Source organism: Staurois parvus, unplaced genomic scaffold (genome assembly GCF_062004578.1).
Source record: "Staurois parvus isolate SC_StPar_1 unplaced genomic scaffold, SC_StPar_1.0 ptg000203l, whole genome shotgun sequence".
Classification (NCBI taxonomy): Eukaryota; Metazoa; Chordata; class Amphibia; order Anura; family Ranidae; genus Staurois; species Staurois parvus.
Window position 1 is genome coordinate 806,575 of NW_028317999.1, and position 17,751 is coordinate 824,325.

The following is a 17,751-nucleotide window of genomic DNA, read 5'->3' on the forward strand; positions in this document are numbered from 1 at the left end:
ACACGCGTGATTATGAGATTGGGAGTTTACAGAACAGGATTGTTTTGCTTTGTGTTCAGCTCACAGGAATTGACAAAGATACCGCATTCGGCTTCATTCACACCTGTGCCCCTGCAATTCTCCAAAACATGCACCAAAATGCCTGGTATCAGAGTACCATGTATTATGGAGGGGCACAATTTTTTAAATTGGTCAGGGACTTTTTTTTGTGTTTCTTGCACAAAGGGCAACCCATTCAAATTAATGTGCAAAAAATTATACACACTGTCAGACCTGCAAGGTGTGAAGAGAATTTTTCAATATTTAATTTTTGTACTTGCTGAAAATGTTCTTAGCCTGAGAAAAGAAAACTAATGCAGCCACCACATTTAAAGATTGGTAAACTGCAATATATTAAATTTTTTTCTTTAGTTTAGTCTTTTATATGAAGCAGTACCTTAAATGGAAACAAATATTCAGCCCACACTAGCAAAAGGGTTAAAGTGCTGCTAATCCCAGATCTGCACTGTTGGTAGTCATTGAAGAACAAAGTAGAAGAGCCAGGCCCTAGCATGACTTGTTCTCTGCAGGAATCCAAACATTGAAGACAACAACAGGTGGGCCCTTCCCATGATAGCGGTAATACAGCAATATGGTGGTAACGTGTCATATCCCATCTTCTCATCAAGGTTATAAAATAAACAATTACCAAACTTTGATAAAGTCCTAGAACTGCAGCGTTATAATTGACCACCACACAAATGGCATGAATGAAACAATCGCTTATGTATGTCCAATCACAGATCGAATCAGTAAGGCCTGGTTCAAACCTATGCAGTTTGCATTTGAGTCATTTCTACAGATCTTTTTGCAGTGCATTTTGCATTTTTTCACCAGGCCTTAAAGGTGGAGCAGTGGGCCCAATGAATCAAGCATGAAATGTAATGAACGTATCAAAGTAACAGGATTTCCAGAACATAAATAGTACAGCCGTAATATGATCAACACAGTCAAAAACATTGCAAAGGGCAATGATAACATGTAACATGCAGGAACCCGTGGTAGCCAATCAGAAACCAGTGTGCTGTAGTAAGATACATTGTCAATTGTTTCAGACTTGTCCTCATGTGTTACTGCACTTTACAAATCATCAGTCCTTGCTCAATAAAAACCAGCACGGCATATTTCTTTATTATCTTATCAATATGACCAGTACTACAAAGTACCAGAGTAAAGCTGCCCATAGATGAATGGTTTTTGGCTGCACAAAAAAAAAAAAAAATTCCTCCGTCCACACAAGTTAGGTGGGTGGAGAAATCCTCCCCGCTGTGTCGCTATATTCTGACTGCGGACACCTCTATTTCAACAGTCAATTCGATGGAAGTCAATTGTTAGGCTGCTTTCACAAAGATCAGATTTTCTTCCATTTTTGCATTAAAAAAAGCAGCAAATAAATATGACCATTAAATCATATGTAACTCTTCACACTGGTCAGTTGCAGGTCTGTTGCATTTGTCAAAGTCTGCAAGATGCAGATGCACCAAAAAATGCGCATCAAAAACGCAGGAATGGAAAACGCATCAAAAACATGGCAAAAATACATTAAAAACACACCTGCGGTTGCGTTTGAGTCACGTGTCCTTTTTTTCAAATGGGCAAAATGAACTGAAAACGTAGCAAAAACGTATTTGTGTTTTTACAGAGTTTTTGTAACAGAGCAGTGTGAAAGTAGCCTTAGATGGACGTCAGTCAAGCAGGAATGGCCACAGCTGGATCGAAATTCATCCAATCCGTGCAGAACTGGCCAAATTTCAAACCATCTATGGCCAGGTTAACAAAGTACTTTTGTATGAGGCTAAATTCACACCCATGCGTTTTGCAATGCGTTTGCAGAAACGCACTGCAGTCCATTTAACATTCATTTCTATTAGTTCCATGTTCACATCTATGCAGTTTCCACCGATGCCTTTTTTATAGAAAGGTGCAGGGACTTTTTTTTTTTCTTTTACATGCATGTGTGTTTTTGACACCATAGACGTCAATGGAATCCCATGAAAAATGTATGTACATGTGTTTTTGGTGCATATGCCTGCATGACAACAGATACCTCCTCCTAACAACATCAACACTGTGAACCTAGCCTTAGGGTTCTGAAGTATGAACACTGGATCTTCTTGGCAGAAAGTCTGCACAAAAAACACAAGTATGGTCCATAACATGTGGACGTAAAAAATTCTTCCAGCTCCCACAATGTCAAATATTGTCTACTATTCAAGGAGAAGGTATGATTTACACACATATTTGCATATAAAAATACTGAGCAGTAACCCAGAATTTTTTTCTTTATAACTGACCTAAACTTGGTGCTAGTGTCACGATATTTACATGCCTATGTGTGCAAGCCTATTGAAAGTAATGGTCTGTATACAAATCAGTACAAAAATGTCTGATGAACAACAATTACAACAACAAATAAATACATTTGGAATAAAATGGTTTTGTTGTTATAAAATAATAATTGCTAAATGGAACAATTTAAATACAACAGATATTTACACAATCTGACAGAATTGTAGATACAGCTATTACTCAGGACTTTACATCAGCAAGATTAAATGAGTATAATTACTAGCACTAAAAAGTGAAAAATATTAACAAAAACATCTAGCTCATACCACAAAATACTCAAAAGTCGTATCTCTATACTGCACAGACTCCATGCACCTGCTATATGTAGATGTCCTGTACTGGACACAGCTGGTCAAAATGAGACCACAGGTCAAACACTCTCACTATCTTAGTGCATACCTCCATCAGACTCCGACCTACACACCAAGCACAGCAGACAGCAGAAACAATGAATCGGTAACTTACCCCATAGTTTGGACCATGTCTAAAGATCAGCGATTTCCACCACTCCTACAAATGATAATGCAATCTGGAACTAACACAGAGACCTCCACACCAGGAAGAAACATACATAAAACTGTGAGAATAGTGACAGAACCAAAAAGCAGCCTGAGCGCCGACACCGAGGCGGGCAATCATTGGATTTAGACTTAGATTTTGGCTTGGGATGTTGAATATTCTGTGTCTATCTTTAACTTGCCAGTGATTTGGTTTCACATACCAGTGTAGTTCTGAAGACAGATGCCTTTGCAGAGGCCACCAATCACAAAGCCGCAATGTGCATTCCCCTCTCCTCCCTCCCCCACTTCGCCCTGTCTTCTCCTGGATATCTAGCAAAATAATCGTTCAGCTGTCTCCAGCCTATCTTGGGAGGATGAAAGAGGAGCTTTCCTGGATTGTCAGAGGTAGACCTGGAAGAGAAAGTAGGATTATTCGGTTCTGTTGTGAAGGCTCCGGGCAGCAATATACTTACAGAGCTCAGCAGTGCTGCTAATTCCTATGGATTGCCGGTTACCAAGCATGAACAGTGGCCTCTGTCTGTAATGCCATAAAGTTCCAGCGAAACTAAGCAATGGCAGAAAGGAATGCCAGTGAACCATAGTGCAGCTTTGTGTGCCTGATTTATTAAAGTGTTAACGCTCTGCACTATAAATAGAAGAATTAAACACAATAAATAGGCCATGTTGGATTATTGCTTTAAATTTATTTTTAACGGTGTCGGCAAATCACAAAGCACTCGAATGAAATACATATTTGTGAACTGCCTCGCCTGCCAAACAATTCGCAATTCTGTTGCAGCCAGGTTTCAAATCCAAACGTCTTTACCAGTTTCTCAGCCAGCCATTCTCAACCTTTTTAACACAGAGGAACCCTTCAAATAATTGTCAGGTCTCAGGGAACCCCTACTAATAATAACCACTTGCAGACCGCCCGCACACCGTACTGCGGACAGGCAGCACACACAGGCAAAGCAACAAACCCGTACATCGCTGCCCACTTCTGGGTTTGGAGGCGCACATGTGCATCCCACCGCTGGCACCAGCTGTGATTGTACAGCAAGTCCTGGCCAATAATTCACAGCCAAGATCTGCTGAACAGCTGTGTCCAATCACATCCCAGAGCTCTGTGTTGACAATCAACACAGAACTCTGTACAGAGGGAACAACCTCTCTGTTGCTCATCCCTGCAAAGCACGGATGAGAAACTAGATTAGTAAAAAGCAGCACACTTTACAAATATTACACAGTTAGGCACACATTTAACCCCTTGATTGCCCTAGATGTTAACCCCTGCCCAGCCAGTGTCATTAGTACAGTGACAGTGTATAGTATTTTCACTGATCACAGCATTAAAAATGTCATTGGTGATATCGGTGGCAGTTCGATCCAACCAGAGTCAGTGTTAGATTGCCCGCTGCACAACACAGTACCGCAATAAGTCACTGATCACCGCCATTAGTAAAAAAGAAAAAAAAATTGCAGTTTATATACACCATAGTTTGTAAGCGCTACAACTTTCATGCAAACCAATCAATATACACTTATTTGGATTTTTTTAATCAAAATGTAGAATCATACCTTTTGGACCAAATTTATGAAGAAATTCGATTTTTTAATTCCATAACCACATTCTTGGTTTTAATTTTGTTGATATAAGAAAAATTATCTGTTCTGTGCTTTTATTTTTTTTGCTACTACAGTCAAAATTGGTTGTCTATTTGACCCTATTAACTATTGTAGAAATTGATTGATTGTTCCAAAATCAAATTTTTTGCAAATGAAATTCCACCTGTGCATAACCAAGTTTAAGATGCGTGCACAGGGGCATATTAAAGTGGCTGTAAAGTCAAAATGTTTTTTTGCCCTAATGCATTCTATGGCTTAAGGTTAAAAAAATCTTCAGCGTCTTCCCCCCCCAGCCTCTCAATAGTTACCAGAGTGTTATCACTGATCCAGCTGCTCAGTCTACAGCACTGCTCCTCCACTTCCTGGTTTCACAGGATACACAGGCAGAAGTGGGAACCATAGACTCCTGCTGCTGCCACCCAAATTCCTGTGAGGAGGGAGTGGCTTACTGAACACTGTCTGTGTCTATGGATGCACACAGTCCAGGGTGAGAAAACGCACACACATATGGCCCCTTAGCACATGGTTTGATAAGGGGCAGGGACGTCCCTAGGGTTGGCATCACCTGGTGCAGTAACACTTGGTGTCACCCCTCCGATGATCCCTGCAGGATGGATCAGATCTGCGGATTGAGCATAATGGGCATAACTAAGCAGCTCATCCATTCCCTCATCATATCACGACTTGATTACTGCAACTCCCTCCTCACTGGCCTGCCTCACAACAGGCTATCCCCATTTCAGTCGATCCTGAATACGGTGGCCAGACTCATCCACCTTACCAACCGCTCCGTTTCCACCACCCCCTCTGCCAATCCCTTCACTGGCTTCCGAATGCCCAACGGATCAAATTCAAACTGCTAACACTGACGTACAAAGCTATCCATCATACTGCCCCAAACTACATCACCGACCTAATATCCGAATACCACCCAAAACGCACTCTCTGCTCTTCACAAGATCTCCTTCTCTCTATTTCCCTGATCTCCTCCTCCCATGCCTGCCTCCAGGACTTCTCCAGGGCATCACCCATCCTTTGGATCTCCCTACCCCAATCCATCAGACTATCACCCACTCTCCTTTAGGCGAACCCTAACAACCCACCTCTTCAGGTAAGCCTACCCCACCCTCTGCTAACTGCCGATCTCCTCCACTCTTCCTACCACTCCATCCCCCACAGCTTTTCCTCTCGTACCACTATCCCCTCCCTCCTAGATTGTAAGCTCCAAGGAGCAGGGCCCTCGAACCGCTCGTGTATTGCACTGTATTGTTATTGTACTGTCTCATGTATTGTCCCCCACTGTAATGTACAGCGCTGAGCGAACTGTTGGCGCTATATATAAATACCATATAATAATAATGGATCCTGCGGGGATCGTTGGCTTGCAACCTATATGGGGTTAACTGATCTCTCCATGAGCTCCACGAAAAGGAAAGTTTTAATACAAGCCGACGATCCCCGCAAGATGGGGAGCATAATGGATCGGACTCTGCTCAATCCGCAGATCCGATCCATCTTGCAGGGATCATCGGCTTGCTTTAAAACTTTTCTTTTCGTGGAGAGGGTCCGGTGTCACACCGTGCGATAGTTGTCACCCGGTGCGACACGCACACCCAGCACCTGCCCAGGGACGCCACTGATAAGGTGGCACCTAGAGGAAGGAGGAGTAGAGAGCACCGGAGGGGATTCCAGAAGAGGAGGTATGGGACCGTTGTATGCATTTGTGTGCAGATAAGTATAATTTTTTTATTATTTTAAAGCAAAAATAAATAAAAAAAAGATAATTTGCATTTAGTATCACTTTAAATACTCTCATCTACCGTCAATCTTTCTGCCCAGAGTTGACAGGACAAAAAAAAAAATGTTCGTTCTGGAGCGTAATTACAACATACATGGTGTAAGGTGTTTAGAGGACATTCATGTATTTTAACCCCTAGAATGAGTTCATATGCATACACATGCAGTTATACACGTTTGTGCGTGTTATGTGTGGAAATTATTCCGGAAAGCTCCTTTCCAAATGCATGTTTGGGGCATTTTTATGCCCTTAAATGCTGCTAAAAGAATAAAAAAAATCTAAAAGCCACAATGTGCATATGTGTATACAAAGATAGCCTGAAATAGGGCTGTGTTCAGGGATTAAAAAAAAAAGAAAACAAAAAAAGTCTGTGAGCATGAGGCTATAGTGCTTGCTGCATAGCAGTAACCATTAGCTGACTGCTTTTACTTTCCTCCATAAATGTGCACTAAAAGAAGCCCCAATATGTTTACTAGTACAGTACTACGTGAACAAATTACTGACCTATATAGCAATAGAAACAGTGTGATAAAAATGTACCTAATAAATTTAAGGGAATAGCAACTGACTGTGCACCACTAAATCTGTTATCTGCAACCTTGAACATACCAACCTCTATTATGCAGCATGAGACATATACAGTGCCTTGAAAAAGTATTCAAACCCCTTGACATTTTCCACATTTTGTCATGTTACAACCAAAAATGTAAATATATTTTACTGCGATTGTATGTGACAGACCAACACAAAGTGGCACATAATTGTGAAGTGGAAGGAAAATGATAAATGGTTTTCAAAAGCCTTTACAAATAAATATGTGAAAAGTGTGGCGTGCATTTGTATTCAGTTCAGCCCCCCCCCCCCCCCCCCCCCCCGAGTCAATATTTTGTAGAATCACCTTTTGATGCAATTACAGCTGCACATCTAGAGAGGGACATTGTTGTCCATTCTTTTTTGCAAAATAGCTCAAGCTCTGTCACATTGGATGGAGAGCGTCTGTGAACAGCAATTTTCAAGTCTTGCCACAGATTCTCAATTAGATTTAGGTCTGGACTTTGACTGGGCTATTCTAACACATGAATATGCTTTGATCTAAACCATTCCATTGTAGCTCTGGCTGTATGTTTAGGGTCTTTGTCCTGCTGGATTGTGGACCTCCGCCCCGTCTCAAGTCTTTTGCAGAATCTTAACAGGTTTTCTACTAAGACCAAATACTGCCCTGTATTTGGCTCCATCCATATTCCCATCAACTCTGACCAGCTTTCATGTCCCTGTTGAAGAAAAGCATCCCCACAACATGATGCTGCCACCACCATGTTTCATGGTGGGAATGGTGTGTTCAGGGTGATGTGCAGTGTTAGTTTTCCACCACACGTAGCGTTTGGTTTTAGGCCAAAAAGTTCAATTTTGGTTTCACCTGACCAGATGATGGATTGAACAGTGCTCCGTGAGATGTTCAAAGCTTGGGATATATTTTTTATAACCTAACCCTGCTTTAAACTTCTCCACAACTTTATCCCTAAACTGTCTGATGTCTTACTTGGCCTTCATGATGCTGTTTGTTCACTAATGCTCTCTAACAAACCTCTGAGGGCTTCACAGAACAGCTGTATTTATACTGAGCTTAAATTACACACAGGTGGACTCTAATTAGTAATTCGGTGACTTCTGAAGGCAATCGCTTTCTCTAGATTTTAGATAAGGGTATAGGAGTAAAGGGGGCTGAATACAAATGCACAACACACTTTTCAGATATTTATTTGTAAAAAATTTATATATAAAAATAAAATAAATTTTGAAAACCATTTATCATTTTCCTTCCACTTCACAATTATGTGCCACTTTGTGTTGGTCTCTCATATAAAATCCCAATAAAATACATTTACGTTTTTGGTTGTAACATGACAAAATGTGGAAAATGTCAAAAGCTTGCCATACAAATTACAATCAGATTATACAATCATATTTAGATCTACCAACAATTATGTAGTGCAAGGGCCTGATTGATTGGATACAAATAGAGTGGCTAAATTAGGTAGGACCTAATTGTGAACAGTCACAAATAGCTGTGGCTGAAGTCAGTCTGTCATTGCATTGTATGGGCTTAGCAGGCTCAGTGCTTTGCACACACCTGTCATTCCAGCTGCAGGAATCCACAGATTCTTGCCCCTGGAGTTTGCAGGGTGTGCTAATTCCAAGGACTGAACACCTGGGAACCTTCCCACAAGGATGGGTGAAGTTGGTTTACTAAAGGAGTAGAGAATTTTGACTTTCAAAGTGACTTTTATTTTGCAAAGTGAATTTTCAATTACCGTCTTTTTAGCTCCATAAAGACGCACCTGACCATAAGACGCACATAGGTTTTAGAGGCGAAAAACAAGAAAAAAAAATATTCTGAACCAATGGACTGCAGGCACAGTACAGGTGATGACCAGAGACTGCGGACAAAGTACAGGAGGTGACCAGAGACTGCGGACACAGTGCAGGAGGTGACCAGAGACTGCGGACACAGTACAGGAGATGACCAAGAGACTGCGGACACAGTACAGGAGATGACCAGAGACTGCGGACACAGTACAAGAGATGACCAGAGACTGCGGACACAGTCCAGGAGATGACCAGAGACTGCGGACACAGTGAAGGAGATGACCAGAGACTGCGGACACAGTGCAGGGAATGACCAGAGACTGTAGACAGTGCAGGGAATGACCAGAGACTGCAGACAGTGCAGGGAATGACCAGAGACTGCTGACCTTTGGGGAGGGAGGGGGAGCGGGTACCTGAATTTGACAGCCGGGTGCCCACTGCGCATGCGCGAGAAGCGCTGCGCTTTGTGAATGGCCCAGAGCCTTCTGGGACCTGTCATGTGTCAGACATGCGCAGTGGGCACCCGGCTGTCACAGAAGCCAGTGCGGGAAGACTGTGCAGCGCTGGAGCGAGGAGCAGGTAAGGCCCTGCAGGAGAGAACAGCTGAGCGGCCGGCCCGGTGTTCTGACATGGTGGCGGCAGAAATACCGGACCAGCCGCTTTATATTCGCTCCATAAGACGCACTGACATTTTCCCCCCCTTTTTGGGGGGAAAAAAGTGCGTCTTATGGAGCAAAAAATACGGTATCTTGGTTAATGAGGTGAAACGAAGTGATATGTAAAGATAATTTTTTTAAAAGCTGTATTTTTGCTTGCACATGATTGGATGATTGAATGTAGCACAACTTTACAACAACTTTGAAAAAAAAATCACTTAGCTTAGTAAATGAGCTGGAATTGTGTTAACTGTATTCATTCATGTATTCAAATTAAATTGTCCTCAAATATGACAGGGTGTTCTTTGCAAAGTGAATTTTTACTTTGTTTCATTTCATTCAAAAGGATATGTGAAAATTCACTTGGAAGTGAAAATACTCTAATACTACTTTAGTGAATTAGGGTCACTGCTTTGCTTACAGGATGGTCACTTAGGGGTTTACTAAAACTGGTGCAGCTCTGCACAGAAACCAGCTTCCAGGTTTTATTATCAAAGCATAATTGAACAAGCTGAAGGTAGAAGCCGATTGGCTACCATGAAAGGATTTAAATGCAGGATATGGGAACAAACATATAGATAATCAGTTATTAGTTGTCATAGTAATACAATTCTAAATCATTATTGAAAACAATTTTGATTAACTTATTAACCAACTTCAAATTCCTTCTTGGTTATCTTCTGCATTATGGTGCCAGACATAATAGAAAGAGTTGCCAAGGTTTTCCTCTACTGACAGCATGACGTTACTTGGTGTATCTGAAGTCTAAACTAGTTGTGTATTATGGAAGTGAATCAGAAGGAACAGAGGTCCCCGAATTAAATGAGACCTATAGTTTCTGCCAAATTTCACAAGCACTATATTTTGTTGTTACGTTTTATTGGTTACAACACATATAAAAGGAATCCGGCAGACCATTTAGAATACAGAAAATCCTAAAAACATTTCCATTTTTGGACAAAAGGATCTTACCGACCACTATGGCTGCTTTTAGAAATCCTGGAGCTCCTAACAGCCCTGAACACAGACAGCGTGCATTTGGTGGCAGCTCACCCACACCTGCACCAATTAGGACCCGTGGCTATGTTCATTTAGCTGCTGCATCCCCATAGAGTAACTGACAGTTGCATGCACAAACCACTCATCCTTGTGCCCAGAGCATCTGAATAAGCCCTCAGGGCCCCGTTCACACAGGAGTACTACAGCATACACCCATTTACCTGCATGGGGATGCGCATATGTTCCATGCATGGCCGTGCAGACAGTCCCATTCATGTCATATTGGACACAGCGAGTGGACAGACATGGTGGGGAGGGCACAATTGCTGGAACTGATCCCCCTTTGGCTCTCCCTGCAGCAGCTAAAAGCCTGAGGGAGGGAAAGGCATAAAAGCCTGCTGCACTCAGGTGGGTCAAAGGGGGATTGGTTCCTCACACAACCCGTGCACACGGCGGCTGCTGCCTGGTACCGCTGTTGAACTTATGGGGCCCAGGCCCCATACAGGAGGGTTGGTGCTTCCCCTTATCTTGACAACCACAACTCATTTAAAACATTAGAAGGGACTATAGAAATCAGGTCTTCTGAAGGATCAGTGCAATATAGAAAGCCTTACAGTTACCACCCTATTCCTTATGTCCAGGTTTTCAGTATCTTGACTTTGGTACTAGCAGGACTGGATGGGGGAAATGGTTGCAGTAAGAGGTAATTGGAGACTGGTTAGTTTCTTTCAACTATACAGTTGGACAAGGAGTCTTCACTGGTCATGTTGCCCGAGAAAAAACAAGGCTGTTTGTACCATAATTGCACTCATAGACCCATATATTGTGAGAGAACACATATACATAGAAGTGTAAAGATAAAGACCAAAAGGCAATAAATTGAATTTTACTTTTAAATATTAGCCTTGTATTTGACCCAATTGGTCTTCAAAAAGATCCAGCTGATTTAAGCCATCCTTTTACAGGGTAGCTTGTTCAGAAAGAAAATCCTGTAAATAAGGGGCGATATACTCAAGTCTTGTACACATGATGAGAATATCAGACGAATGATCGTCTGCTTTGATTTTGCATGCTAGTCTCATATCAAAAACAAATAGATTACTAGAGTTACGAAAATTCTCGTAAGACAGAATACAACTTCCCATGATGATGCAATGTATTGTATTCTTTTGCTTCTTGAGCGTGCATGGTCTTGATCACTCGATTTTTTACAGACTAATACTTTTCATCAGATGTGCATTAAAAATCCTCTACCTTGCTGCTCCCTGGCCACTCCCTGGACTTCCTAGAAGGTAGAACACCTGCTTCCCTGTTGTATGTTGTGGTTCCTCCAACTGGCTCCTATGTTAATACAGGATGGTCAACATGCCAGGAGGAACCACAGAGTGCATTAGGGGGTAAACAGGTATTCAATTTTTTTAAAAATATTTAAAAAAAAACAAATGCTGCAATGGGGTTGGTTTACCAAATGCCTAGAGACTGTGAATGTTTTCCTAGCTTAGTAAATAAAGTGCTGTTCCACTGTGAATACCCAATCTGTCGGGAAATCAAAATAAAACAAAACAAAAAAAAAAGATATTTTTTGCATGTGATTGGATGAACACAGCTTTAATTTTACAATCACTTTGCCAACTGAACGTTCTTCTATCCCTTCAGTAAATCCTACAAGTAAAATCTATTTAAACTTTTGTAAAAAAAAACTTTAATATATTGTTTTATTAGGTATCAGATGTGTGGCACTTGTTGATCAGTGGAAGCAAAAGTGAATCCCGGAAACCATGATAAATATAGCTGCAATCGTATAGTAGTCACAGTCTAAGTTTGTCACACTGACACAAAGAAGATATGTGACAGAGGTGGGTGGTGTGAGGAGATATTATTATAGGTCCTCAAGAGCTAGGAAAGAGACATTACAGAAAAAAACTTGGTGCTTGTTATGGTTTTTTTTGTCATACATTTGAATTAAAAAGTATAAAATCTGATCTTTTATGTAATTTTAACATTTAATATTAGGCGCTTCCATAACATTAAGTTTGGAGACAAGGTTGGGTGCATGCTGGGCCTTTTAATAAGAAATTCCAGTAAACATTTTACACTTGTTGCTAACTGGAAAGGGTTCAAACTGATCCCCAGCCAGGAGGATTATATTATAATTATAAAGGTGCTTCCTTAGCAAGTCATAAAGCTGGTCTTGTGTTTTTAAAATGCATTTTTGTAATGCGTATTTTGACCTACAATATACCCCGATTCCCTTGATTTCATAGCTGGTCAATTTTATGCGACTAGGCAAACTGGTTCTGGTCACACAACCTCCTATGTGTATTGTACTAAAGGAAAAAGTGACCTGCTGCCATCACATTTTCCTATGATTGCTGCAGGACTATGATTGCTGCAGGACTAGATGCAACCCAGTCGCGGGCAGCGACCAGTTTACCATGTAGAAGCAGCTGGGGCGTGGTGCTTTGCTTTGCAGATGTGGCAAAAATTATACCCTCTGATTTAGATTATACCCACTGGTTTAACATTCAATGGGTAAGAGAAACTGAACCTTCTGATACCATGAATTTGATTTTGCAGGGGAAATTACATCTAAAAGATTTCTTTTGAAACTCATGTAGAGGTTATTTTTCTGAATCATAATTATTTGAATGATATTTTAAAATGTATATACAGCTGCAACTTTGTTTTGTTACTTTTGGCTAGAGTAGAGAAGGGTCTTATACCTTTTGCTGTTTGTGTACTGCAGAGAGATTTCACTTCACTGAGACCTGGTCCACACCTATGCGTTTTTTAGTGCTTTTTGTGTTTTACAGAAACTCATTACAGTTCATTTAAAATGGTTCCCTTTGGGACACGTTCACATCTATGCGTTTTCAACTGTTGCATTTTTGGAAAGGGTCTGATACTTTTTTTTCTGCAGCAGACTGCAACACGCATATGTCTGAACCGGGCCTTATGTTGGAGACGCAACAGGAAATGAGAAGAAAACTCCCGGAAGTGAGTGACATTTATATTTTAGACAGTCGTCACCAGAACAGGTCTCCCACTTTGCTGGTGACAACTCAAAATTGATTTTTCCCTTACTTTCTGTCTGTGTGATAACTATCGCCAGGACAAATACTGGGGTGAAACTCCCCAGCAGGGACACTGACAGCAATATAAAATCAGAAAGATGTTGTTCATTCCCCTCTCCACCCTCTGATTAGGTATTTTACATCACATTTAAACTCCAATATAAAAAATTACAAATCATTTTGGGATTTTTAGATCCCATGTTTGTAGATATCAAGCTAACAGGTGTATAAGCTTCATATTATTGCTGAAATCCACAATGATCATTCCCTACTATGTGTACAGTAGTTCATTTGTCTCAAAGTCATTTTTCTTCCCTATACACTGCTAGGAAAATTGCAAAATATAAACAGTTCAAGCTATAAAATGAATTCTTTTCATCCCTCAAGCCTTGTATCGATACAGCTGTCGAGTGTTTTTTACTGTGACATTCTCCAAGAGCTGAAACATAATGGAAAGGAAGAAAATCAATGTGAAGTATTTACAGAAGACAATATCTAGGCGCAATGTAAGGTGAGCACACCACCATATGGGCATAAAACTGCAGCATGAGCCAACAGATTTTTTTTTTCTAGCTTTGGTGTTGTGAATATCTAAAATATTATTGTACATAATCTCTAGTGAATAGATATGATATCCATTGTACTGTATTTTGCACACTGTGATAAGGCAGCTAATTCATTTTGCATGGGCAACCAAACATGGTAAGAGAAGTAATAAATGGACCTGCAATTTTTTTCTTGCTTTTTGTAATGTTTTGCACCATAACATGTGGCACGCTCGTTGCAGGGAGCTGCAGCACAGGTCTACTGGTAGCTACTATATGTTTCACGGGGCAACACAACAACTGTGCCTTACTCTAATACAGTAAAAAATACAGTAAAACCTATGTTTTGCCACATACTGCCACAATGACAAACCAGCCTAAAAATGAGCAAGCACAAACAACAGTGCAACGTGATCTACAATAGTCCAGCTTTTTATATAATACATATCAAAAACTCTAGGGCATTAAAGTATTTTGAAAAGAGAAGGGAATAGATTCACTATAAGGCCGTGTTCACACCAGTAAAAGGACAAAATGCATGTAAATGTATGTAATGATTTGTCAATGGTGTCATTTATGCTGAGCGTTTACCTGCATTCAGATGCCGTCAGTGAGGCTGCTGTTTTATAGAAAACAATTTCGGAAGTCCACAATCTGATTAAACACTCTAAACGCATGTAAATATGACTAAACACATCTAAAGCTGCTTTACAGAAGGTACATCTAAATGCAGAAACGTGATCTGGGAAGCAAAAAAATTGTTTCAAATTTCAGATAACATCTTAGAAAAGCTAAATGTCGGAAGGCCAGTGTGAATGAAGCCTAAGGGTTTTTCTTTTTGCCAAGTGTCCCATTTGCCAGGTTTCCCTCTACTTTCTGTCCTGTAGATACAATAGGACATGAGAGAAAAGCTCTCCATAGTGAGGTACCCTCTTTGAAATTCCCCCCTGGAAGGTTGCCCCCTATTCCCGTTCTAGTGATTTTCCCTCACATTTAGACCAAGTGACAATAGTCACTAGGAAAAGAGAGAGGTTTTAAAACTTATGGCATCTCAAAGGTTAGGAGTACAAAGAAAAATGCATGGTGCCTGCAGTGATACATGGTGGTGACAGCCTACTAAGAATAAATAATAGTATTAATGAAAAGTTGAGAAAACCCATGATCCATATTTCAGTAGGAGGTGAATATAGAAAATAAACTACTAGGATAAGTGACAAATATATAAAGATGAGCCATTTCTGAGTGGCTGGCATGTTACGATTGGTTGAGGTAGTGTCTTGAAACATTCCAAAATAGAAAGAAAAGTTTAATGACTTTAAAAATATAAGTCGCAACGTTTGTGTCTCATCTGTTCAGCAGATACCAAAATAATTTCTCTTCCGCCCCAGCAATACATTCCAGCTAACTCCCTCGCTCCTCTGACAGCCTCACTGAATGTGCAAAGATAAACGCTTTCATATCATCTCTCAGTAGTTCCCCAGTTTATCTTCAATGTACCCTTACTGGTTCCAGCTCTTTGTGATAGCCATACTTATAGAAGAACTGCAGGTAAAGGAAAAAAAGCCGATTTGTCACATTCATTTTATTTACTCAAGTCTCTGCGGTCAGTTTAATTATCCCATAAGTCCACTATGTAGTGTAGTCTATGCACCTAAAAAAATAAGTTTTGTATTGAATGGACCTCCCAAGCAGATGTCAGCACCATGCTTTGCACTGAAAGCCCCTCTTCTTCCATGTTCAGTCATGAAATCCCATTCCCGTAATACCATAGCTCTCACTCAACTTACTCCTAATTAACACTGTTGGGTCTTACACGTTTTAAAAAAGAAGCAGTCTACATTCCAGTATCCCAGCTTCATGAGTATTAAGAGTGGAGCCCATGTAAAAGATTGAGCATATAGCTACAGATAATGTAAACCCTACTGCATTGACTGAATATGGATGAGATGTAAGTTCGGACCCAATATTCACTGTTCATGCATTCAGCATACATAAACAGTGGTTGCTAAGGACGTAGAGGGTACCTTTGTCGCAATCAGGTTGTATGCTTTTCTTTCTGTTGGGCATCAGCTACGTGATTTACGATGGGTTTATGCAAGGAATTTTCGAAGAATTTTTTTTTTAAAGACTTTTCAAATGTTTGGGTGTTTTTATATACGGTTTTCTTTTTGTGAATTTGTTTTGTAGTCTGTACCCCTTACTCATTATTCACGTAAGGGTATCTGGGGGCCACTTATTTTAAAGGGGGATTTCGCCTTACAAAGAGCCCTCTACAACCTCTAGACCGCAGTTGTGGGGAAAAGGCCCTTGTCCACATGAACATGAGCCAGGAAAGTGGGAAGGGTCCTCTCTGGAAAGATACCCCCATGTTGAGGGCATACGGCCAGATCCAAATTGTCTGATATTGATTTTGGGAGACCCAAAAGCAGTTTTTTGGCATTCTTGCTGTAGTATGTACAGCAGGGATGAAAAAAGATGCGTAAATTCGGCATCCTCAGGGTGGTATTAAACCCAAAACCAAAAATGTAATATACTGTATTATCCCTCTGTATTTACCTGGTGATCTGATCAGTAACACACCTCCTGTATTACACTCTGGATGAAGAAGCACAGATGCACCTTAAGACAGCAGCACTGTTAATCTGGGGGGAGGGGAGGGTTAGATGTACCCAGTGCAGGGACAAGGTCATCTAGTGCCCAGGGCAAAGATGCCAAGCTCTGACTCCCCAAGATGAATGAGTATTATTTGTCAGAACCCCCCCCCCCCAAAAAAAAAGTCGAGCACTAACCTGTAGGCTAATCTCTTAATCATATATTCCCCTTGCAAGCCAAAATTCTCCACAAACAAAAATTCCCCCTCCTCCCAGTACAAATACCCCCTGCTGAAATCCCCCCTCCCAGAGCAAATCTTTGACACACTAAGGAAACCCTGTACATTCCCAATCTGACAGTCCCGATGCAGGTGTGCTGTAGTGGCAGAGGGGAGAGAGTGCACAGCCCGCACCTACTCCAGGCTCTCTTCTGATTTCCTGATTCCGATTGTCACTTCCTGCGCTAAGCTGACAGGAGTAGTGAGGCTGCTGTCACTACTTCTATCAGCTTATAGCAGTGATGGCGAACCCATGGCACGCGTGCCACAGCCGGCACGCCGAGCCTTATCTGTGGGCACGCCAGGAGAATCCAGCGGCGCGCTGTCTTCCCGGCTGTAGTGTGCGTGACAGCCGGGTCCCAAGTGCGCATGCACAAGAAGCAGTGCTCTTTGTGAATGGTAAGGCAGTACCTGGGACACACGACAGATCCCAGAAGCCGCCGGACCAATCACAAAGCGCAGCGCTTCTCGCGCATGCGCACTGGGCATCCGGCTGTCCGACGAGCGCCCACACTACAGAAGCCGGGAAGACAGCGCGCGGCTGGATAAAGGAACAGGTAAGATAAAAAAAAAAACTCTGCGGAAGTAAGAGCGGGTACCTGTCAAATTCAGGTACCCGCTCCCCCTCCCTCCCCAAAGGTCAGCAGTCATCTCTGTACTGTCCGCAGTCTCTGGTCATCCCTGTGCTGTCCGCAGTCTCTGGTCATCCCTGTGCTGTCCGCAGTCTCTGGTCATCCCTGTGCTGCCCGCAGTCTCTGGTCATCCCCTGTACTGTCCGCAGTCTCTGGTCATCCCCTGTACTGTCCGCAGTCTCTGGTCATCCGTGCTGTCTGCAGTCTCTGGTCATCCCTGTACTGTGTCCGCAGTCTCTGGTCATCCCTGTGCTGTCCGCAGTCTCTGGTCATCTCCTGTACTGTGTCCGCAGTCTC

The 17,751-nt window shown here is 41.7% G+C and overlaps 1 protein-coding gene across 26 annotated transcripts in view; it reads right to left on the reverse strand.

The window, feature by feature from the left end:
• DTNA (dystrobrevin alpha) overlaps window positions 1-17,751 on the reverse strand; it is a 339,219-nt gene that overhangs the window by 233,076 nt on the left and 88,392 nt on the right. For 6 of the 26 annotated variants that reach the window (XM_089678346.1, XM_089678344.1, XM_089678342.1 and 3 more), the window contains exon 1: window positions 2,854-3,066. The exons of 4 other annotated variants lie outside the window; for them this stretch is intronic. In XM_089678346.1, coding sequence (XP_089534472.1) covers window positions 2,854-2,870 — 17 coding nt within the window. In that variant the 5' untranslated portion in view covers window positions 2,871-3,066. Of the gene's footprint in view, window positions 1-2,853; window positions 3,070-3,109; window positions 3,132-3,361; window positions 3,397-17,751 lie in introns of those variants that run through there. 16 more of the 26 variants (XM_089678330.1, XM_089678333.1, XM_089678328.1 and 13 more) reach the window with 6 other exon arrangements.